The sequence below is a fragment of the Diceros bicornis genome, chromosome X (genome assembly GCF_020826845.1).
Source record: "Diceros bicornis minor isolate mBicDic1 chromosome X, mDicBic1.mat.cur, whole genome shotgun sequence".
Taxonomy (NCBI): domain Eukaryota; kingdom Metazoa; phylum Chordata; class Mammalia; order Perissodactyla; family Rhinocerotidae; genus Diceros; species Diceros bicornis.
In genome coordinates this window covers 36,363,038-36,387,590 of record NC_080781.1, presented here as the reverse complement: position 1 = coordinate 36,387,590, position 24,553 = coordinate 36,363,038, and the positions used below count along the sequence as shown (strand labels likewise).

At 35.5% G+C, this 24,553-nt stretch overlaps 1 protein-coding gene across 10 annotated transcripts in view; it reads left to right on the top strand.

Annotated features, from left to right (window-relative positions):
- CASK (calcium/calmodulin dependent serine protein kinase) overlaps positions 1–24,553 on the top strand; it is a 381,795-nt gene that overhangs the window by 142,057 nt on the left and 215,185 nt on the right. For all 10 annotated transcript variants that reach the window (XM_058535677.1, XM_058535675.1, XM_058535673.1 and 7 more), the window contains one exon: positions 5,440–5,545. In XM_058535677.1, the coding sequence (XP_058391660.1) occupies positions 5,440–5,545 (106 nt within the window). The remainder of the gene's footprint in view (positions 1–5,439; positions 5,546–24,553) is intronic.

The window sequence follows — 24,553 nt, the reverse complement described above, 5'->3', positions numbered from 1 at the left end:
AAAGGCAGCTGGGATCTTTAATATTCAAATTGGTTATTAGATAAAGGTGGAACTCAGCAACAGCATTTGACTTTGCTACTGTAATCCTTCCAAGGTTCTGCTTGGATCCTTTTCTTAAAATGTCATATGGTCATTAATTTTCAGTACACCAAGGAAAAATATTGAGTCAATAATGACTTTCATGTACTTATTTTGTTATTAATATTGATTCAAATGAACACATTAATACTTGTCGTAATTATTTCTACAACTAGATTAAAATATTCTTTATGTGCATCTGGAGCCTGAGTCCGCTCTTAGTGAATTTTGTTAACTACTAAGTTTCTAACACCACCTGGAAAATGTTTGAAAACGAATGAGAATACTGATGTATTTATCAGGAAAAGATCAGTGTCTAGTTTCTGATCATCATTGGTGACAGTGCAGCTGAAATAAGCTGGTTCTGTAGCAGTCTTTTTTTTTTTTTAATTTTTATTTATTTTTCCCCCAAAGCCCCAGTAGATAGTTGTATGTCATAGTTGCACATCCTTCTAGTTGCTGTATGTGGGACACAGCCTCAGCATGGCGGGAGAAGTGGTGCGTCAGTGCGCACCCGGGATCCGAACCTGGGCCGCCAGCAGCAGAGCGCACGCACTTAACTGCTAAGCCACGGGGCCGGCCATGTAGCAGTCTTGATAGCTCGTCACCCAAGTCAGTGTTAGCACATTAGCACTATTGTGTGATTGGATCTCAAGGGCACATATAAAAACTACACAGTCCCAGGAGCCATTGTGGTGTGATGTAAAGAGCACTAGACTTCAGTTGTTAGTCCTGCTTCTTCTACTTACTAGTTGTGTGATTTCAATGACTTATTTGTCTCATTGAACCTAGGGCCTCAGTTTCTTTCTCTGTAAAGTGAGAATAGACATATTTATCTCGCAGGGTTATTATAATTATTAAATGAGGACTTATAGAGGGGCGCACTTAAGATCTCAGATGTTGCATAGTAAACTCTCACATGCTGCACTGCATAGTCTAAGGTCCTTCAGTAAATTTTGAAGAGTGTACAAAGGGCTACTATACAGTGGATATTGATTACTCTGCGTGTTTGGTAGATTAAGCAAGATAAAATAATCCAAAACTACTGATCAAATGAAGGATTTAGATTAACGATAGTGAAGAAATTCCAGAGTTAGTTATTAAGGGATGGATTTGAATTATTAAAAGAAGCTATAGAGTTTCCTTCTATGGAAATGTTTTTTATAAACGCATCTGTTTGAGTTTAGATTCTTTTTTGAATGACTGAGTGACTTTACAAATATCTGTTTAAGAAATACAGAAGAACTCACAATTGGAAGAGGATAAGAATTAAAGCAAGTCATTTTATCTAGAGTTGCACCATTCTGATTTGGTAACCACTAGCAACGTGTGGCTACTGAGCACTTGAAATATGACTGGTCTAAATTGAGATGTGCTATAAGTATAAAACACACTGGATCTCAAAGACTTAGTACAAAAAAAGTATGTAATGTTTCATTAATAATTTTTAATATGATTATATGTTACAATAATAATACTTTGGATATATCAGATTGCATAAAATACGTTAAAATAAATTTCACCTGTTTCTTTTTACTTTTTAATGTGGCTACTGAGAAATTTTATGTATATGGTTGGCATTATATTTCTTTTGGATGATGCTGATCTAAATCCTTATTGAATGGATCTAGGCAAGCTAACACTTAAATTTAGATCTTTTAAGTTCAGATATTGAGATCGAGGTTGCTACTACAATGCTAAGAATGTCAGAAATCATTCTTTCCTTCAATCATGTTTGTAAATACCCAAATTGTTTTTGACCCATGGTCAAATTAGCTTGCTGCAGAGTTGTGGCGCTCTGAAAGTGGCATCCGACTTTTAAAAGATAGTATGAAGAACTTTCCTATTAGAAAAACAACTAGTAGTAAAATGAATAGTAAATACTTTCCATGGAAATTCTTTTTAAAACAGACCACCTGAAACAGCTTCCCTAACTCTCCCTTATTTGGGGGACAGACTAATAGGTAGACCCTGGAGGGCACAGTTGCTTTACTGTTCTTGGATGGCCCAAACTTCTTAGGAAACTAGTAGTAGTAGTAATAGTAGTAGTTCTCAAGCCATATAGCAGGTTGATTTAATTTAAGTGTATTTCTCAAATTTTGGTCAGAAAATAAAATATTACTTGCCATATGACTAGTGCCTCTTTTAAAGGGAAGTAAATTGATCAAATATCGGCACATAAATGTAAGGGCACGAAACATAGAAATAGATTATTTTAAAAATCTTTTAAAATTTCCTTGAGAAATTACAAAATTGAAAAATACAAGGAAGAGTGGAGAGAGTTACCCATTACTACAGACAAAGCAGCACTTCAAAACAGCCATGGTAACTGGGTCAGGTCACTCGCAGGAATGTTCCGTGCTAGTATCTCTAAGCAGTCAGATAATCACAACTTCAAATCAAATTATTATCACCTACTTTCAAATTCCTTCCCACTCTGCTTCATGAGTTGATTTGTAGGAAAATACTATTTTTAGTTTGCTACATCATCGAGAAATTAATGGCACTTAATACGTACATCTTTAATTCACATTCACATCTAAAAACAAACATTTTGAGTTTAATATTCCTTGAATCTATAGTTCAAATGCATATATGAATCATTTGTGTTTTTTAAACTGTGATTTTCTTCTTTGGGCTATTCGATAACGCCCATTTAATCAATACTTGAATTATGGAAAATGGTGCCATAGTTATCCTAGATTTAAGCCGTCTTTTGCATCATTGCCCTTACAATTTCAAATATATTTTTATGCCGTTAGTTTTGTGCTTCAATCAGTGTTCGAATTTTAGTCCCAGAAATATCAGATCCAGTGACATTTAAATTGTTTTAATTGTTGAAGGCAGGGTTCCCAGCAATTCTACCTTCATTTCGAGGGTGGGTAAGTGATAAGAGACTAGATCAGGAGCATGTTCAGCCATATACCAAGCAAAAATGTGCAGGTCAAATGGAGGCATCTTTAGAACATCCATTTCTACTTACAATCTCTCAGTACAACAAGTGTGGCACATGGCGAATGGTGAATATGGGGGTTGAAACACACTGTAGTTACGTGAAGGGGCAAAATAAAAAATAAACTAAAAACAGGAGAAAAGACTAGTTTTCATTGTGGCAAACACTAAATCTCTGCTCTTGACTCCGATGTCAGAGCATTGAGTTAAATCAGGCTTTTTTATCAGAATAGAAAGAAATGGAAAGAGAGAAACCAAGGTAAAAACAAAAGATATGAAAAGGGTAACTTCTAATAAAACGAGAAGCTAGAGATAAGCATAAAAATGAGTAATAAAACCCTTAAGCTTTTCATAGAATCAGGAGACAACATTCTTGAAGGGAGAGAAAAAATTGTGCAGGCGTCTGATTTATGTTGTCTGGCTTCAGCCTGCCTCTCTAGAACACTTGTCAAACCCTTCCTTGTAGTTATGACTTCCCAGCACAAAACCCACGCCTGATTCACACCTCTCCTCTCCTGCAGGACCTTTCCAACCGCTTTTGGAGATGGAGACCATCTTTCATGTGCCTCTGATCTTTTCCTTTATGATCAATACTGAGCCACCTCACCCACTCAGCCCCACAGTGCTGCATTCCACACAGTCCTTTCACGTCCATTTTTTCATTTGAATCTTACCACTGCCTTCTGAAGTTGATTTAGTAGACAATACAGGTCCTGCATCACCTATCGCCTTCCCCATTTCATTAGCAGTAAGGAAGGCATTTGTAGAGGTTAGCAGTCAGCTGGCAAGTAGCAGTGACAGAGGCAGGACCAGCACCGAGATTTCCCACCCCAGGTCCTGTGGGTTCTTCATCACTGCCACTTATAAACACACAGAACATTCCCTTTAAAACAACACCAAAAACAGACAAACAAATCAAACCTTCTTTGACCCTGCTATTCCTTTCCTATTGCCAGGTTCTTTGAATCTGATCATGTCTGAACCCGGCATGGCATCACGGAATGACTGCTGATTTTGGAGTTGGACAGGCCAGGGCTCAAACCTACCCCTTGTGATAGCTATGTGATTATGAACACATTTCTAAGCCTCAGTTTCCTCATCTGTAAAATACCTAATTCACAGGGTTGTAGGGACAGTAAATGACAATGATCATACTAGGTACTTACCCCAGTGAGAGACATGATAGATTTAAATTTATTATTACACAATTGTCTCCTGCATACTGACTTCGAACCTAACCTTTCCACAGAACTTGATCTTGCCCAGAATGCTAATGGTCTTGTCTGGCTGAATCTTACAGTCTTTTCTCAGCCTTCTCCAACTACTCATGTCTTAATTCCTTCTATTCCCTTGGCTTTCTTAATATTGTATTATTGACTCTTCCTTTTCTGGTGGCTTCTCTTTTGTCTAATTTACTGACTTCTTTTCCTCATTCTACCTTTATGTAAGTCTTCTACGGTTCCATCTGCAGCCATTGTTCTTGTTGACCAGACTAAGTTGAATTAATAAATCAGAGAGGAGATGATGTTATCTCTTTTGCTTTGTGCAGTACATCCTTAGTCTTAGTTCTTCTTTACCTGTCTCCCTTCTACTTCCAAATAAGAAAAAATGTCACTTTGGATTTTATTCATCTGCAAACAGGTAAAACTCCAGCGCTATTAACACAGGAAGGCTTTAATTATCTTGTTCCATGTACACATGGCAAATGATACCTATGCCCAAACTGTTTTCATGTGATGATGTTGACAATGATGATATTAACAGTTTTATTTTCCAAATAGTATTCTATAACTTGCACACTAGTCTTACCTACATTATCAGAATTTGTTCTTCAAAATAACACTATAGGTAGTGTTGCGAATTGCCCAACACATTTTATAGTTGATGTTAAAAAATTTCTGACTTTGACGCTGGGAATAGTGACTTTTCTGTTTAAACTATACTAATTTTTTTGCCCCCTATGCCCTATAACTTCCTTGATTTGTGTCTGTAAATGCTAGATTTTAGGCTAAAGAATAGATAAGATCTTCTTATCCAATCTAGGGAAAACTAAGAAAAAGAGGTTAAATTCAAAACAGCAAATTGAGTTACTTATTAGCAGATCAAGAAAGTTAAAATTTTGAAACTTGATTATAAGAGTTTGTGGGAAATATTTATTTGTGTTATTTACATTTCTTATTAATAAGAGCTGACTCTATAATATATAGATTTAAGCTGGCAAAAAATATGAAAAGTTATATCGTCAAAGATTTTAAAGGCTAAAAGGTTGAGCTTAGCTTAAATAGGGGATTTCATCTCTTTAGTTAGAGAAGTCTTCATGTTACCATAGATCACATCCATTCATTCATCATTCACTCTGATTGTCTTTTGTTCCTACCTAACAAAGTATGTTGTGTGTTTGTTTTGCAGATCTAAAGCGGGAAGCCAGCATCTGTCATATGCTGAAACATCCCCACATTGTAGAATTATTGGAGACATATAGCTCAGATGGAATGCTTTACATGGTTTTTGAATTGTGAGTGTGCATTTTATTTTCTTAAGGGTTAAAGTTTTAAGCAATGATGGTTTTTGGATAATGCTACCTTTTCTCTTAAAATTTGACAATAGTCATGAACTCATCTGTTTAGAAAGACCTAAAGTAGCAAGAATAAAAGGATTATCTCATCTTGAGGTTCACAATACCTAAAGAATCAAAAGTTGGGCCTATTTAGTTACCCTCACATTTTTAGCATACTTCAGAGAAGAGATTCTAAAAGGAAATAGAGTTCAGAGGGATAGGAGGCCACAAAACATAAAATTCTGACCACAGAAGTCTTAGTGAAGAGGAGTGGGATAGGAGTATAGGCCTCCATGTAGCAAGCCTCTCTGGCAACTGAAAACAAGTAATAACAGACTTAACTTCCTCTTTTGATATAATCACCATATTGGCATATGAAGGAAATTCTATAGATAACAGTGTATCTTGATTTCAATAAGCCACTTGATGTGTTTCTCACAGAATTTTTGTCAGTAGGGTGGAGAAAAGTGATCTAAAGATAATATAACTGGGTAGTTTCATAGCTGGTTGGATGATTGTGTCCAAAGAGATTGTGTAAAGCTTTATGAGATGGTATTCTGTTCTCTTCAAAATTTTAATCAGTGACTTTGATTAGGGTCTCTCAAAAGGTGGTAATCAAGGCGTTGGCCGGGGCTGAAGTCATTTTAAAGCTCCACTGGGGATAAATCTTCTTCCAAGCTCACTCACATGGTTGTTGGCAGCAGGCTATTGGACTGAGGACCTTTGTTCCTTATGAGCTGTTGGCCTGAGGCCTCCTTAGGTTCCTTGTCACTGGACCTCTCCATGGAGCAGCTCACAACATGGCAGGTGGCTTCATCAGAGTGAGCAAGCAGGAGGGCAAGAGTACAAACAAGACGGAAGTCAGTCTTGCAACCTAATCTCAGAAATCACACACCATCACTTCTGCTGTATTCTATTAGTCAGAAATAAGTTACTAGATCCAGCCCTCACACAAGGAGAGGGGATTACACAAGGGTGTGAATACCAGGAGGTGGTGATCACTGGGAGCCACGTCAGAAACTGCTCCCCACAGAGGGCTAGCTAATACATTGAATATCTAGATCAAATTTTTTAAAATATTTGACAAGTTTGTAACAACGGAGCTGAAACAAAGAAGATGAAATTTAAGATCAGTTAGTATAAACTCATTCATTCGAATATATAAGTGCAAGATCACTGTGAGCTCAGTTGTAATTGCTTATGTGAAAAAGATGTGAACGTTTTAGTTAGTTGTTGGAACAGCTTAAAAAGTCTTGAATGGAACCTTCAGCTACATTAGTTAGAAGTATATAGTATTCAGAACGAAGGCACACTCCCACTGTATTGTATACTGCTCATTTCTTCCTGGAGCGTTCATAGTAAGCAGGATGCTGGCACACTTCCAGAGGGGATAACCAGAGTGGGAAAGAGCCTAGACATTCTGTCCAAGTCACAGCCTTCAAAATCTTTGTTGGCAAACCTGCTAAAAGAATTTTGAAAACTATGTACCACCTCACATATTTTTAAGTTGATGTAGAAAAACTTTTATTGTGAGGAGGTAATTTTCAGTGTTTTACATATTTTTTAAAATATATTTTCTTCAAAACTGTAGAGCTGTACCTTTATCTCATTCAGTTTATGAAAAATGTCTGCTGTGTGACCTAAATGGCAAAGCTAGTCATCATTGTCAAACGAGTCAGCCAAATCAGACTCGCTTTCTGTCAGAAAAAAAAAATCTGACTTTATTTTTCAAATAAAATTAAAGTGTTAATAGGCATCCCTGTGACAATCATCTTACTATTGATTTCTAATTCTAAAATAGGTAAAGCTTTGCCATGAATATATTGTCTGGAAAAAATAAGGTGGCTCTTCTCTGTCTTTCCAAAGCTCTCTATTTTGCTCTCAAGGGTCTCTCCCTCCCTCAGGAGCTTTGTATTTCCCAGTTGTCTCTTTGAAGCTAGGCAGGCTTTTCAGGATGGGTGAGCAGTTTGTCTGTTGAGATGGGTTCATATGAGTGGAGATGTAAAAGGAAAATCAGCAGACCACAGACTTGTTTTCTGACAGACTAAATTATGGCAGATGAAGATATGGACTTTGATTGCCTGAAAAATATCCTAATTCACATATCCCCTGGAAGGACTTTGGGTACTCCCAGTTTGAAGACCACTGGCAGGGAAGAGCTATTGAAAAGACTGAGAGGCTTTAGTTACCCAATAATCTATTGGTTTTGTTTTTCTGCTAAAAGAGCCCTCAGAGCAGAAGCCCATTGTAGAACATAATGGATGTCTTCGGTTATTTGAAAGATCATTATGTGTAAGAGGATTATATGTTTATTCGGTGTATGTAGGGTCAGGGGCTGTAACTAGAATCAACAAGTGGCAGGTAGATTTCACCTCTTAGCAAGGAAGGCCTCTCTAATTATTAGACTAACTCCATAATGAAGCAGGCTGTCTCACACAGTACAGTTTCTCACTAGAAATGTTCAAGCTGAAGCTGGATCCATCCAAGGGGCTGAAAATAAGGTTTTAATTTTGGACTAGAGAGGACCTCTAATGTCCCTTCCAATTTTAAGATATTATAATTCTTTTTTAATTACTTGTTCTTTATTCAAGAAATCTTGAGTATTTTTATTCACTGAGAAAATGGGAAAAAAACAGATTTTATCATATACTATCAAGTAATGAGCACAGAAAGCAAAATTTAAAAATTCGCTGAATTTCACCTGGTTTGCTATTTGTTTCAAAGGAGTTTAAGTGACAGTGTAGTAGAGGGAAGATGGTCTTTGGTGTCATAAAATTTGGGTTAGTATCCCAACTCTGTCACTTTTACTAATTATGTGACTTTGGCCAAGTCTTTTAACTTCTCTGAGCCTAGTTTTTTTTACCTTTAAAATCTTCATAAGATTATGAGAACTAGATGAGAAAACTGTGTGAATTCACTTTGTAAAATGGTGAAGTGCTCTACAACTATAAGGTATTGTTTCCAGTAGATTTAACAGGTTAGTTTTGGTTTCTCAGTGTTGAATCTATATGGGATTTTGTATAGCTAATTTTGCATGATTCAGTCATGATAGAAATAATTCATTGATGGCTATATATTGAGATAAGACCTCATTAAAGTTGCATATTTACCAGTCACCTAATCTCAGTGTTAATCCAAATCACTAGAATATGGCTTTCTATTTTAATTTTTTATTTTGGAAAATTTCAAATAAAAAGAAAATAGTGTAATGAACCTCAGTGTACCTGTCACTGAGCTTCAACATTTATCAACATTTTGCCATTCTTGTTCTATCTATCCTTTGCTGTTGTCTTTTTTTTTCTGGAGATTTCTAAAGCAGTATCATTTCACCTATAAATACTACTGTTTGTATGTCTAACAGATAAGGGATATATATATATATCATAATACTATTATCATACCTAGCAAAATCAACAATTCTTTAATATGTCATATTCAGTTGATGTTAAGTTTTCCCTGCTTGAACATGAATTTTAAAGGACATATTTCTAAATTTAGAATTGTTTTACAAACTCTAGGGATCTGGAAGTAGATTATAAATTCACAGTTAAAATAACTTAGTTATTTCTCAAAAGGGCCAGAAACAAAATAGAAATATAAAAATGTTCTTTTGTCTCATTATTTTTTATAAATTCACCTCAACAGTTGTCCTTGCCCAGTTTTTTGCATTATCTTTGATCTCCTGGATTTAAAACAAATGAACCAACTAGAACCAAAACCCATTGATTACTGTAAGATTTAAGGTCCTGTGGATCAAAGAGCAAAGCATTAAGTTTGTGTGTGCCTCCACCTACTGGCTAGGTAAGAGATTGCTTATATAGCTGCAATGTAGACAAAGCTACTCTAGAATTAGTTCCATGTTTCTGGCAATAGATTTTATGACCCCCGGTATCCAGGGGCTCATTGTTCAGGTTTTGGGTCGTCTGGATCCTTTCTATAGTTTTCTGACATGACCAATACAGAGTAGACAAGGAGAAAGGGAAGACAAATGAAATGAGGTCAGTTGACTTGGCTATTTGTTGGCTGCTTGGAAACAGCTCTGATAATTTTGATGGAGAAAAAGCTAGACCAAACAATAGTTTGGGTTATCAGTGAGTTTCTTAATATGGTATCCATCTCTGTCTTTGCCATAGACTATCTGTAACAAAGTCTCCCTTTTTGTCTCCTAAACTGAAGTCGTGAAATTATATGGCCCAATCTTGTTGCTTATCATGTTAGAAAATCCTTAGAACTAGTTGAGACCCATTTAATTACAAATGGTTTATATGTTTAAAGCATATTCAAATACAGAGACTCACAGAAGCAGAATTTTAGAGCTGGAAAAGATTAGAGCAGTAGATTTCAAAACTTAGCATTGAAAAATCCTGAGTAGAGCTTATTAAACAAGCATGTACCCAAGCCCCAGACCTAGATATTCAGTTTCAACAAATGTGGGTCCTGAAGTGGGAGGTCAAGAGTTGATTGACCTTTAAAGTAGGGGTAATACTATTTAGAGACTATGTTGTCATTTTCCCTAACACACATGGTAGTTAGTTAGAAATCTGCATATATTTGCACTATATCCATTGCTTTGGGATTACACTTACATTTGGACTTGTCTACAGCAATTTGCTGAAACGTATTTTAAAATGTAGGTTCAGTTTTGAAGACGGGGCTATGTTGTATAATCCCCCCCCACACACACACACACACAATTAAATGTTTATTTCTAAGTAACACATCCAGGCTTGTCTTTAGTAGTGTCTGATACTTGAGTTAAGCTGTAAATCCTAAATTGGCTAGCCAAAGAATTTTAATTACCTTATTATAGAGTGATTACATATACCACAGGGAGACTTTTACAGTAATTAAAGATGGATTTAAAACCTATCTGACATGAAAACAATAGTTTGTATCTTTTAAAATAATATTGGCAGTTTGTATATTTGAAGCTCACAAAGGAGATAGACTAAAAGCTTTTATTTATTTTTTAAATTTTATTTTTAATTTTCTTTTTTGCTCTGGTGTTTATGCTTGGGGAAGGAAATGTTTGTGGAATTCATTTATACTGATAGAGTAGAACTGATTACTACTTACCAGCAAACTTGCCACTTAAGGGAAAATATATTTGTTTCATATCAAGCAAGAAAAATCTGGACTGTAGCATTTTAATTTGTGTGAAGATCTGTATATATTTTTATAGCTAGTCTTATCTGATCTATTTTGATTTTTTGTTTTTATGTGTAATAATATAAGTTGCTATTTATTCATTCATTCAGCACATATTTATTGAATGCCTGCTTAAGTGCTGGGTAATAGGAAATGGTCGGAAAATATTGTTTGGTCCTAGTGAACATTAGAAACTTGATACTTAAGGTAATTCAATAAGATAAGATATATGAAAGGACCTAGCTGGGTGCCTGTGTAGGCCTTTGATAAATACTAGTTGAAAGAAAAAAACTTCTGTATCATTATAAACTTCTTCAAGTTAAACATTTCTCTTGACTAGCTTCACCATTATATTAAATGTTTAGTTACATTTTAGTTTTAAGGACTATGTGTCAGGGATCCCCAAGCCCACCCCCAGATTTGATAATTCACTAAGGGGACTCACAGAACTCAGCATATAGTCACATTCACAGCTATGATTTAGTACAGCTAAAGGATATAAAGCAAAATCAGCAAAAGGAAAAGGTGCGTGGGTCGAAATCCAGGGGCAACCAGGCACAAGCTTCCAAGAGTCTTTTGCCAGCAACCAGTTGTGACAACACATGTGAAATGTTGCCAACCAGGGAAGCTCATTAGAGACTCAGCGCCCAGGGTTTTTATTGGGGGCTTTTCGTGTAACCACCCTCTGCCTGGCATGTACCAAATTCCAGACTCCCAGAAAGAAAGCAGGTATTCGGGATAAATCATATTGTTTGCACAGTGTAAACACAGTGCGCCACTCTTTTTCAGTTAGGAGGGGAGGATCCCTCTTGAAATCCAAGTTCCCAGTTCCCAATCAAGAGCCAACCCTGTAGGCAGACCTTTCAAGCCTTTCAAAAGATATTAGTTTAGGCCCGCTATGTTAACTCTTTTCTGCACAAACTAAAATAGAGATCAATAGAAGAAGGGTTTTGAGTTGATAAACTCCTGGATCTGCAAACAAAATATAATTACCTATAAAGATAATTGCAAGTGTGTGTTTTTTTTAACTTTTAACTGTAATTACTGTCATTTTGACATCTATTGAAAAAAAAACTTAGGTGGCCCAATTTTTGTATAAAACAAATCCTAGATTATGATATTACAGTGTAGAAGAGATTTTAAGCTTTGAATGCTGCATTAGAAAATAAATTGCATTCTGATGCCTACTGTCTTAGAAATGCATTTGAAGTTGTCACTCTGGTAATTTTTTTGTATATGAAAGCTGATCTTCAACCACTAAAATAATTTTGAGTAAATTTAGATACATATAAAATATGAGGAAAATTCAGTCAACTTTCTGCTTTTTAAAAGAAGTAGTTCATTTAAAAATAAAAATTATAAGCAGTTTTTAGTGTAAGCAACCTTTACAATATACATACTTTGTACAAATTTAGAAATTATGGGAAATTATAATGACAAAAATAATACCACTTGCAAAGGTTAATCATAGTGAACATTTCAGAACATTTCCTTCTATTTATACTCGTTATCACAACTGCCCTAAATTGAGATCATTTTATATATGCAATTTTGTTTCCTGCTTCTTTTCACTTAATAATTTTAAGCATTTTGCTATGCCATTAAATATTTTTTAGGTACAGTATTTTAATGGCTACATTAAGGTGTCTAAACTATGTACAGGTGCCCTATTTAATTTAATAATTTCCCTATAGTTGGACATTTACACTATTTTCTATTTTTCCCTGTTAGAAATAATGTTATGATTAATATTCTTGTACATAATTACTTGTTCACACCCCCTAATTGCTTTATTTCCTCAAAATAAGTTTGGAAGTTGAATTACTGGGCAAAAGAGTGTATGAATACATAAAAACACCTACGTCACACATAGATTTAACCCTTTTTTAATAGAATATCTTACATTTAGAGGAATGCATACACATAACTATACAGCTTAAGGAATTATTGTAAAGTAAACAACCATGCAACTACAACCCAGGTCAAGAAATTAAAAAACTGCCAGCATCTCAGCAGCCCCTGAATTCTCCTTTCTGATCAGAGCCCTCTACTTCTCTCAGAATTAACTTTAATCTAGACTTCACTTCCATGTTTTATATCTATACCATCCAAATAAGTATCCCTGAATAATATAATTCAGTGTTGTCTGTCTTTTAAAATCTTTATTTAAATGGAATCATATAGTATATACTATTTTTTGGTCTGTGGGATTGATCCAGGTTGCTTTGTGCTCCTTCATTTCATCACTGTATACTATTACAGCGGACAGACATTCAGTTTATTCATTTTAACATTAATGGATATTTGGGTTGTTCCCAGATTTGGCTCTTTTGGACAATGCTGTTGTAAACAATCTTGTACATGTATCCTGGTGCACCTAAAGACACGTTCATATAGGGTATAGATCTAGGAGTGGAATTGATAGGTTTTAGAATATGTACAGCTTCAGTTTTCCTAGATAATGCCAAGCTATTTTCTAAAGTAGATATATATACTGACCCTTTACCAATGGCATAAGGCCTCTCTAAGGTAATCCAAGTCCTGGTTTTCCTGACACTGCCCCTGTTTAAAAAGCCTGTTGTTGTCTTTGTTAACAGGGCCCTCCTTTTATTCTCATGATGACTTATTTTCTATGCTGCACATCCTTGCTGATACTTGGCATTGTCAGAATTTTTAGTTTTTGCCAGTTGGTATGTAGTAGAATCTCATTGTGGTTTTTCCTGATTACTCTTCCCTAATTGCCACTTAATGACGTCTCTCTTCGTTCTTTCAATGGTATCTTTTGATTAACAGAAGTTTGTAATTTTAATATAGTCTAATTGATCAATCTTTTCTTTTATGGTCAGTGTTTTTGTGTCTTATTTAAGAAATATTTACTACTCTGAGATTATGAAGATACCCTCTATGTTTTCTCATTCATCTGGAATTGATTTGGGGTACGCTCTGAGGTAGCAGTCCAATTTTCTTTCTTTCCATGTGGATATTCAATAGTCTCAGCATAATTACTGAAAAAACTGCTCCACAGCACCACTTTTGCTATAAACCAAGCATCCATATTTGTGTGATTATTTCCAGGCTCTATTCTGGTCCACTGGCCTATCTGCCTGGCATTGTGCCGAGAGCATGTTGGTCTTATTTACCACAGCTTTATAAGTCCTGGTAACTGGTAGAGTAGGGCCTTCGACCTTGTTCTTCTTCCAACATGTCTTGAGGGCTGTGTTTGTCTCTGCATTTTCCATATACAGTTTAGAATCAAGTTGTCAATTTCCACACACGCATACACACAAAAAACTGTTGGGCTTTTTGCCTTGAATTATTATATCAAATCTTTATAGCAACTTGAGAATAATTGACAGGTTTACAATATTGAGTCTTCCAATTCATGAACTCGTCTATCTTCCCATTTATTTAGATCTTTGATTTCTTTCAGTTAAAGTTTTATACTTTTCTCCATAGAGGTTGTGTACATCTTTTGTTAGATTCTTAGGTATTTGCTTTTAAAGGTAGATCAATCTCTCTCTCTCTCTTCGCTCTTCTCTCTTTCCTTGTATTGATTTTGTATTCCTTTCTATTTATCAAGCTTCATCAATTCCAATAATTTATCTGTAGAATCATTTGGATTTTCTGCCATACCTGATCATATCATCTGTGTATGAGGAGGATTTTTTTTAATTTCTTTCCAATTCTTTTACATTTTATTTCTTTCTTTAGCCTTTACTGCAGTGGATAAAATATCTAGAACAATGGTGATAGCAGTTATCTTTGTTTATTTCTGATCTTAGAGTTTCTAAGCATGAATGGATGGTGAATTTTATCAAATTCTTTTTTTTCTGTATATATTGAAATGACCATATGATTTTCTTCTGTAATCTGTTAATGCAATGAATTTCATTGATTCTTTGGTTAACCAAACTTGGTCATGATGTATAATCCCTGTAATCCTTTTTATTTTTTCTGGATTTAGTTTGCTTATATTTTGTTTAGACTTTTTACATCTATATTTATGGGAAGATTATACTATAATTTTCTTGTACTGTCCATGTCAGGTTTTCATATCTACATTATGCTAGCCTCATAAAATGAACTGGGGAGTATTCTCTGTTTTTGTTCTCCTTATGTGATTGATAAAACTCACCTATAAACCCGTCTAGGCCAGACTTTCTTGTGAGAACTGTTTTCATTTCTGATTCAATTCCTTAAGTATTTATAGGAATATTCAGGTTTTCTATTTATTACTTTGTTACTTTTGGTGAATTGTATTTTGCTGGAAATGAGTGCATTTTATCTAAACTTTAAACATTTTCAGCATAAAGTGGTTCATAATATCTCTGCAGGATCTTTTTCATTCTTTTTTTTTCTTTTTTTTTTTTGTGAGGAAGATTAGCCCTGAGCTAACATCTGATGCCAATCCCCCTCTTTTTTTGCTGAGGAAGATTGGCCCTGGGCTAATATCCATGCCCATCTCCTTCTACTTTATATGGGATGCCGCCACAGAATGGCTTGACAAGCGGTGCATCCGTGCGCCCCCAGGATCCAAACCTGCGAACCCGGGCCACTGAAGCAGAGCGCGCGCACTTAACCACTAAGCCACCAAGCCGGCCCCTCTTTTTCATTCTTGATACTGGTAATTTGTGGCTTTTCTTTTTCTTTCTCAGCCTTGCCAGATATTTACCAGTTTTATTAGTCTTTTAAACAATGACTTTTAGCTTTGTAAATCCTTTTTATTGTGTGTTTATTTTCTATTTAAGTCATTTCTGCTTGTTGTTATTTTCATCCTAATACTTTGGGTTTAATTTTCTGGGGTTTATTTCCTTCCTTTTAATTTACACCTTTTTTGTATCCTTGGGTTTTAGATGTATCTCTTGTTAAAGGCATATAGTTAAGTTGTTTTTTATTCTGGACTCCCAATCTTTGTCTTTTAATTGGAGCATTTAGTGCATTTACATTTAATTATGTTTTGGTATATTTTGCTTTACATCTATGGTCTTCTTTCGTGCTTTCTTTTTGTAACACCTATTACATGTTTCTTTTCCTCACCTTCCCTGATTTATTTGGATCAGTTGAATATTTTTTATCATTCCATTTTTCCTCTATTAAGGCAGTTTAAGCACTCTTTGCTGTTACCTTAGTGTGTACCCCAGAAATTACAGTATGCCTCCCTAATTCATCAACTTCTAATATTGATACCATTATTGTCTTCCTGAACAGCAGAAGCACTGTAGAACACATTAATTCCATATAATGCCGCCCTTGACTTATAGGCTATTGTTTTCATGTATTTAAATTATATTTTTGTGTATAAATACATGTTACTTGTCTTTTACATCACTCCAAATTATTTTTGTTATTTTTATTCATTTAGATTTATCCACACACTTATCCTTTCTTTGTTCTTTATTCTTTCAGCATCTCTCAAGTTTTGTCTGGATTCATTTTCCTTGTATCGGTCTGCTGGATGCAAACTCTCCATTTTTGTTCATTCGGAATTTCATTATATCCCCCTTAGTCTTGAAGGATATTCACTGGGTAGAGAATTCTAGGTTGGTATTTTCTTTCTATTAGACATCATTCTACAGTAGTCCCCCCTTATCCACGGGGAATATGTTCCAAGACCCCCAGGGGATGCCTGAAACAGCAGATAGTATCGAACCCTATATATACCATATTTTTCCTATACATACATATTTATGATAAAGCTTAATTTATAAACTAGGCACAGTAAGAGATTAACAACAATAACTAATAATAAAATAGGACAATTATAACAATATACTGTAATAAAAGTTACCATAGATCTTAGCAACCTCAGCATATGATTCTTTTTCTTACTAAGTCGAGAACTTGCACCTTTCACTTAAAGGAAGCACTTTACGGCTTCTCTTTGACACATCTGAATTGTCAGTATCACTACTCTTGTGCGTTGGGGCCATTATTAAGTAAAATAAGGGTTACTTGAAGACTAGTACTGCAATACCTATGTGGTAGCGTACAGAGTGTGGATATGCTGGACAAAGGTATGATTCATGTTGCGACAGCGTGAGATTTCATCATGCTACTGAGAACGGCACGCAATTTAAAAGTTATGAATTATTTATTTCTGGAATTTTCCATTTCATATTTTTGGACTGCGGTTGAACGTAGGTAACTAAAACTGCGGAAGGCAAAACTGTGGATAAGGGGAAACTACTGTACTGTCTGGCTTCCATTGGTGTTGAATTCTTCCATTGACTGCTTCAATGGAAGCAGTCTGTCAGTTCTCTGAGGGTAATCTGTCTTTATTTCTCAGGTTATTAAAAAAATTTTCTTCATCTTTTGTTTTCTGTAGTTTTCTCTGTGATGTGTTGTGTGTATGTGTATTTATTTTAATCCTGCCTCAGGTTCTTTAGGTCTCTTGAATCAATATGTTGATATTATTCATGGTTATGGAAAATTCTCAACTATTATCTTTTCAAATATTAGTTCTGCCCCTTTCTTTCTCTCATCACCTTTGTGACCCAATTAAATATAGGTATACCTTATGGTATTATCTCTATTTCTTCTACCTTCTTTTCTGTATTTTGCATGTTTTTCTTTTTAAAATCTCTTATATTACTTTTTATTATTTTCATTTCCTTGCAAAAAAAAATTCAAGCTCACCTTTTATGTCCTGGGACATAGTAAGCTTTATTATTTAATAATCAGTGTTGAATAATCTCAGTTTATGAAGTCCCTATGGGTTTCTCTTTATTGTCTGTCATTTTTGCTGGTTCTTAGTCAAGATCTTTTACCCCTTCATGTACCTGATTCATTTTGACTGTGTGCTGGAAATTATTTCAAAAATTATTGTGCTAGAATGATGCTTTCTTCCTCCAGAGAGGACTTTTATTTGCTTCTGCTAGGCACCTTCAGGCACTAGCAGTTTGGGACTATCTTAATCAAGGTTCAAGGCTTAGATTTTCAGGTCCCCTCAGAGATAAAGCCAAATTGCAAGTATGTTAAGGGACTGATTACTTCCAGTTCACCTCTAGTTCTTTAGGGTCCTAGCTCAATGTTGGAGAATAGTTTATGAGATTCCCCTGAATTCTGACTTGTTTTCCCAGCAAATGTCCCCAGGGCAAGAAGGACTCTGATTCTTGGCCTTACCTCTCTGAGTTGCCATTCTCTCCCACATTTAGCCGACATTCCTGACAATTTGGTTAGTACTTTGATGCTTTCAGGAAATTTTCTGTCCAGCTTTTTTTGTTTTCTTCAGCAGGAGACATCACCTAGCAGAAGTCTAGCAATCCAGTTAAAACTCCTTTTACATAGTGTCATATTACTCTCCATAAAGATTGTACCAACTTATATTCAAACCAATGGTAGATTAGAGCATCCATGTCTACATTTTGATAGGTCAGAATGATATTTGGGTTTAATTTGCATTTATTTTGTTACTAGTGTGGTCAAATATTTTAAAAGTATACTTACCCATTTCTTTTTCATCTGTTCACTTTCTTTAGTTTTTTCTCATTTTGTAAGAATTCTTTATTTACTAAGGATATTTACCTATTTCATGTATTTGCAAATATTTTCCCCAAATTTGCCTGTTTAGTTTTGTTTATGATATTGGATTTGTGCATTGATTTTTTTTTTAATATGCAGAAGTTTAAAATTTTGTCAGAGAAAGAAGTTACAAATAAACAAGAGTGAAGGCTAGAATGAACCCTGTGGTCCTGGATTAGAGTTGGAAATGGCAGTATGACCTCATTTTTAGTTTAATATATGTACACACACACGTATATATACATATGTGTTTGTCTATACATATACATATATGTGCATGTATACACACAAATAAAGAAATATAGATACATGTGCATGAGTTAGTACACATACATATATTTCCTAGCTCTGTCCACTGAGAGGACCTAGAAGCAGTGACACTGCAGTAGTAATGAGCATACCCACACCCAGATCTTCATTTCTAAATATCATTCTCTGATAGAAGGAGCCAGGACCCCTTGGAGAAATGATTAATTCTAGGACTGGGACAGAGAAAACACAAGATGAGTCTGGAGCATTTTATAGTATCTGAAAGCAAGGAAGGGTTCAAAAAACAAAAAGATGGGGGCATGTCAAGGGGTCACAGGAACCAACCTGAAAGAGCTCCCAGTGGCCAAACCTGGAACAATTTGGGCAACAAAATAAATAACATAGTATTGAATTACAACCCAAATTATAAAATAAATATATATGAGTTCATACTGATATAAATAGATTATTGAATAAATTAAAAAATGGAAGAGAAGAAACAAACTTTCCTTACAGAATTCCAAATAATATATGTAGATACTCCCCACTCCAGGAGATGGAGATAATCCCCCTCCTGCCTTAAGTGTGGGATGGACTTGGTGACTTGCCTTCAAAGAACAGGGCATGGAAAGGAGAACATAGTGACTTTACAGTGAAGAAACCTAGCTGAGCCCCCCTTAACCAAGGAATCAAATTAACATCACCAGTGATAAGTCATGTGGATGTGATGTGCTCCCTGAGGTGATGTGATAACCTCTCTAGTATCCTTCTCCCAAAATCCACAACCTTCATCTAAAAATGAAAAAAGCTTCAGACAGATCCAGATTGAAGGACATTCTGCAAAATACCTGGCCAGTACTCTGTCAAGGTCATGAAAAATAAGGAAAGACTGAGAAATTGTCACAGACCAGAGAAGACTAAGGAAACTTGATGACAGTGCAATGTGGTATCCTGCATGGGATCCTGGAACAAAGAAAGTACATTAGTCAATAAACTGGTGAAGTCCACGTCCAGTCTGGAGTTCAGTTAATAGTACTGTACCAGGGTTACTCTCTTAGTTTTGACAAATGTAGTATAGTTACCTAAGATGTCAACATTAGGGGAAGTTGGGTGAGGGGTATACAGGAACTCTGTACTATCTTTGCAATTTTTATGTAAGTCCAAAACTATTCTAAAATAAAAGCTTTAATCAAAACTAAACAAACAAAAACGAAACTGTGAGTTTACACCATTATTTCCAGTTTAAAGTAACAATTACAGATTTTATTTATGAGATATTTATTAAATAATAAGAAATTGTTAATTTTTAACATGTAATTTTGGTATTGTAGTTATTTTACAAAAAGAGTCCTTTTGGAGATAAGTACTAAAGTATTTATGCATAAAGTGATATGGATGTCTGGGATTTGCCTCAAAATCAGGTGAGGGGTGAGCAGTGGGTACTGGGTTGAAGTATAGGTAAAACAAGATTAGCCAATGAGTTGTTCATTGTTGGAGCAAGGTAATGGATACATGAGGCTTCATTACTCTATTCTTTCTACTTTTGAAATTTTCCATAAGATAAAGTTTTTTTTTAAGTGAGAAAGAAATTACAGAGTTTTTGCTTAATTTTTTGAATTTTAGATTTGTATATCTTTTCTCTGAAAATCTGCATTCCTTGACACATTAGCATACTCACTTGCTTTATTTTACTAGTTTAAATATATAACAAAAGTAAAACTGCTGAATGCAGATTAGGATTTCGTTGCCCTTTTTTTCATCCTTATGATATACTCCACTAGGGATGTATAATCAAAATACTGTGTTTTAAAGTCACTTAAATAACTCTTCTCTTTGTGGTTATGCCACAAGCTTAATTATAGAGTTAGGTTTGTTTATCTTAGTTTGTCTTTTTAATTAAAGTTTTTATTGAGATAATTTTAGGTTCGCATGCAGCTATAATAAATAATACAAAGAGATCCTTGTAGACATTGCACAGTTTCTCCCAAAGTTAATATTTTGCAAAACTAGTATAATCTCACAACCAGGATATTGAAATTGATATACTCTAGCAATCTTATTCAGTTATCCGCATCAGTTTCTTTTTAATTTTGGGAATTGCTTCTTTTTTTATTTTTGGTTTGATTTTGTTTTTAGATTATGAAGAACTTGTAGATGATTGCAAAGTCAAACTTACGAATACGGTTCGTTCAGAAAGGTCTGGCTTGCATCCCTGTCCTCATTCACTTCCTTGCCCTAGAGAAACTATTTTTTTAATTAGTTTTAATTTTATTTTCCATTATTTCTGTTTGAAAATATAAGAAAATATTTATATATTTGTATGTTTTTGTACTACCCCTTCTTACACACTCTCTTCTAAACCTTGATTATTTTTAATTTAACAATATGAAAACACCAAGGATCTCTCCATAGCAGTATGTAGACATCTTCATTCCTGTTTATACCTGCTTAGTACTCTGCTATGAATATAGAATAATTTATTAAGCCAGTCCCCTATTGATGGACATTTGGATCATTTCCAGTCTTCTTCTGTTACATGAAGAACCTTGTGCATACATCATTTCATACTATTGCTAATGTCAAATTCCTTCCATAAATGTTGTACCACTTTCCATTCCCACCAGCATTATATGAGAGTTGCAGACTTTAATTCTAAATTGTGATCTAAATAACTGAACTAATCTCTCAGTCATATTAGTTAGTAAATACCTTATTTCATTCTAAAACTGTGCTTATATGTATAAATCTGGACAGAGAGAGTCATCGATAAATTCTGATTTAGTTTTACGGTCCTCGTCTGTATCTGTGGACTTGACCAGAGTGCTGTTAACTGGAGTGGATTTCATATCATCGTGAGGTCACTGGTCCCAGAGAATTTGTCATACTCAGAAGTAGAGGTAAGGTCATTTGTCCCTCTCCTAGCTGTTGACTTGAGTCAGTAGGCCTTGTCTTTGAATATTAGTATGGGGATGTAAAAAATATATTTGTTCTATCTTTTTGCCAGACTCTAGAAAGTATTGCTTGTCTCAAAGATATTCTTCATATTTCTTGTGCACACCATCGAGGGCTTGAGAGGATTGCAAGAAATAGGGGCAAAATCTTGATGGGCCTTAAGACATGGGGAGGATTTTTTATTTTATCTTAAAGATGTGGATGCCATCACAAGCAAAATTATATGATCAGACTTCCATTTTTAAAGAATACTTTGGCTACAGTATTGCTATAGGGTTGGATTGGGATGTGGGGAGAATTAGGAGGCCATTACAGTGATTTAGTATGAACATCAATGGCTATGATAGATAAGTGTCAGTAAAGATGAAAGGAAGTGACTAGAACCTGAAGATATTTAGGAATTAGAATGGACAAGATTTTATGATTGGATAAAGGATGTAAGGAAGCAGAAGTCAAAGTTGACTTTCTGGTTGCTGGCTTGAGCACTTAATATATGATGGTGCCCTTGACTAACTCGGGCAACTCTGGAAGTAGATGGTGAAATACATTTTGGACATGCTGAGTTTGAAGTTTTTGTGAGACATCTGAGTGAAGTTGCTAAAGAGGAAGTTGAATATGTGGATTAAAAACACAGAGAACTCTTGATAGATATAGAGATTTGGAGATGGTTGCTGTTTAGATGGTTTACAAGAGTATATAGAGGGAGAAGAAAAGAGAACTTGAGGACTGAGGGTCTCCTAAGTTTGAAATGTTGTAGAACAGGAGGAATAGCTAGCAAAAGAGAGAAGGAATAGCTGAGAGATGGAAGGAAAATCACAACAGCAAGGTGTCACAGAAACCAGGTAAAGAGAGTATATCAAGAACAATGTTGTGGGGAAATGAAGGGTTTGGGCACTTCTTAGTACCATCCTTCACTAAACTCCTTTATTCCTCAACCAATGTCCAGTGCTCATGCTATGCAGAGCTCCCATTCTGGCATAGTTCTGAGACATGCTCCCTATTTGCTATCTCTTGATATCTCTTTGCTCCCATTTGGTTTCCATATCTGGTAGCTCATTTGCTTAGTGAGGGAGATAGTGAGTGAAAGAATATTAGAGGACAAATGGAGAGGCCTAGCTCTGTCACCAACTTTATCCCTTTAGTAATTTTGTTCCTTAATACCTATATTATCTGTGAGATATAGCTGGAAGCTCAGGACAGAGATGGATAGATGTGAAAACAATTACAATGAGAGGGAGGGAGACAGGAAGAGAAAGAGTCTTCATTGAGGAGGTTATACTGAGACTTGAAGGATGACCAGGGGTTTGCCAAGTAGTAATGGCAGGATGAAACTAAACAAAAGTAGTAAAGATGTAAAGATATAGAAATCTCATGAAATTTAAAGAAAGAAAACAGAATGAAGCCAGGCCTCATAGGAAGTAGAAAGACTGAGGTCACTGTTGTCTTTGTTCCTCAGGATTTTGTATCTACTTTGCTTTGGAAAGGCCAGCTTTCGAAACTGTTTACTCAAGGGCTTACACATAAACCCAAAACCTGCTCCCCAGCTCCCAAATCTGCATGACCTTCAAGTCCAAGTTATTTCTTTCTCCTCTTACTTCACATTCGAGACAAAAACAGAGAGAGAGAGAGAGAGAGAATACAAATGAATGAGTGAAGTGATTATCTCAGTTTCTCCCTTCTTTTCTGGAACCCTGAGTATCATATAAGTTGTTGACCTGACCCCCTATTCATAACCTCCTTTTGAATCAGGGGTCTGTTCCATGTCCAACCAGGGGCAAATAAAAGCCCATTGCTGTTTCCATGCTTGGGCTGGGGTTCTAGGTGGAAGAGTTTTAGAGTATGGAAGGCAAATCAGCTATGTGAGTGGGTAAGGAGATAAGCTTTACAGGCACGGCAAAAAGCATGTAGAATGACCAGAAATGTGAGTCAGCTTATATTGTTGGGGCATTATTAATAATGGTGGGATGTTACTTTGGAACAAGGTGCAAGATGAGAGAATGACTAGAGATGAGTTTGGACATGTAATAATAAAAACCATTGGTGATGTGTATAACTGCATGCTACACTTTATACTTTTTTATTGTCTCAATTTTAATTCCTCTCAACAACCCACTAAGGTTAATTACTATGCCCATTTTACAGATGAGAAAACTGAAGCTTAGGAAGTTGTGACTTGCTCAAGGTCACAGTGCTGGTGTGCTGCAGCCAGGATTCCAACCTAGGCAGTTTGACTCTAGTACCCTTGCTCTTAATTGCTCTGATATGTCTAGAGCTTTTGATGCCATGCTAAAGTTTTTAATTCATCCATTCACCAAACATTTATTGAATGTCTACACTGTGCCAAGCACTGTTCTAGGTGCTGAGACTTTAACAGTGAGTAATTCCAAGTCCATTCCTACACAAATCTTATATTCTAGTGGAAGAGACAAACTAACAAATAAATATGTAGTAATAATAGCAAGTAGTGATAAGTGCTGTGAAGCACAAGGGCCGGGTAAAGAATAGATGAGGATGCTACTTCTGATAGGGTAGTCACAGAAGCCCTTTCTGAGGAGGTGACATTTGATCCGATTTTAAATTTTATTCTATAGATGGTGGAACACATTGAAATAATTTTACCAAGGCAATAATATAATCTTATTTGTGCATTATAAAGATTCCCTTAGACTCAATATGAAAAATGTAGTAGAGGATTGAAACTAAAGTCAGTAAAGGACCAGGCAAAATGTGATTTGGAGTAAAACTTCTTTGTTGTAATAGGGACTGCAAGTCCTACAGTGAAGGGAACTGGAGTCCAGCTCACTGAATGAAATCCAGGGAAGAGACAGAGACCCTCAGCCTCGAACAGTGGCTGAGAGAAGCTCTAGCCATCATATATAAAGGGATAGCTCGGGGGTCAGAAGAAGAAAAACAAAAACAAATCCCCACTTAAGATTAGTGTTAAATGAAAATTTCAAAGCACACAAGGAAAAACTAGCGTCTTGAAACAAAGTCAACAGATAGGAAATTTGATCTAAAGGAAATGGAAATAAGAGAACAATCTGAAAGAGACTTCAAAGTCCTCAAAAAGATGAAGGGAAGGGGTAACATCCACAG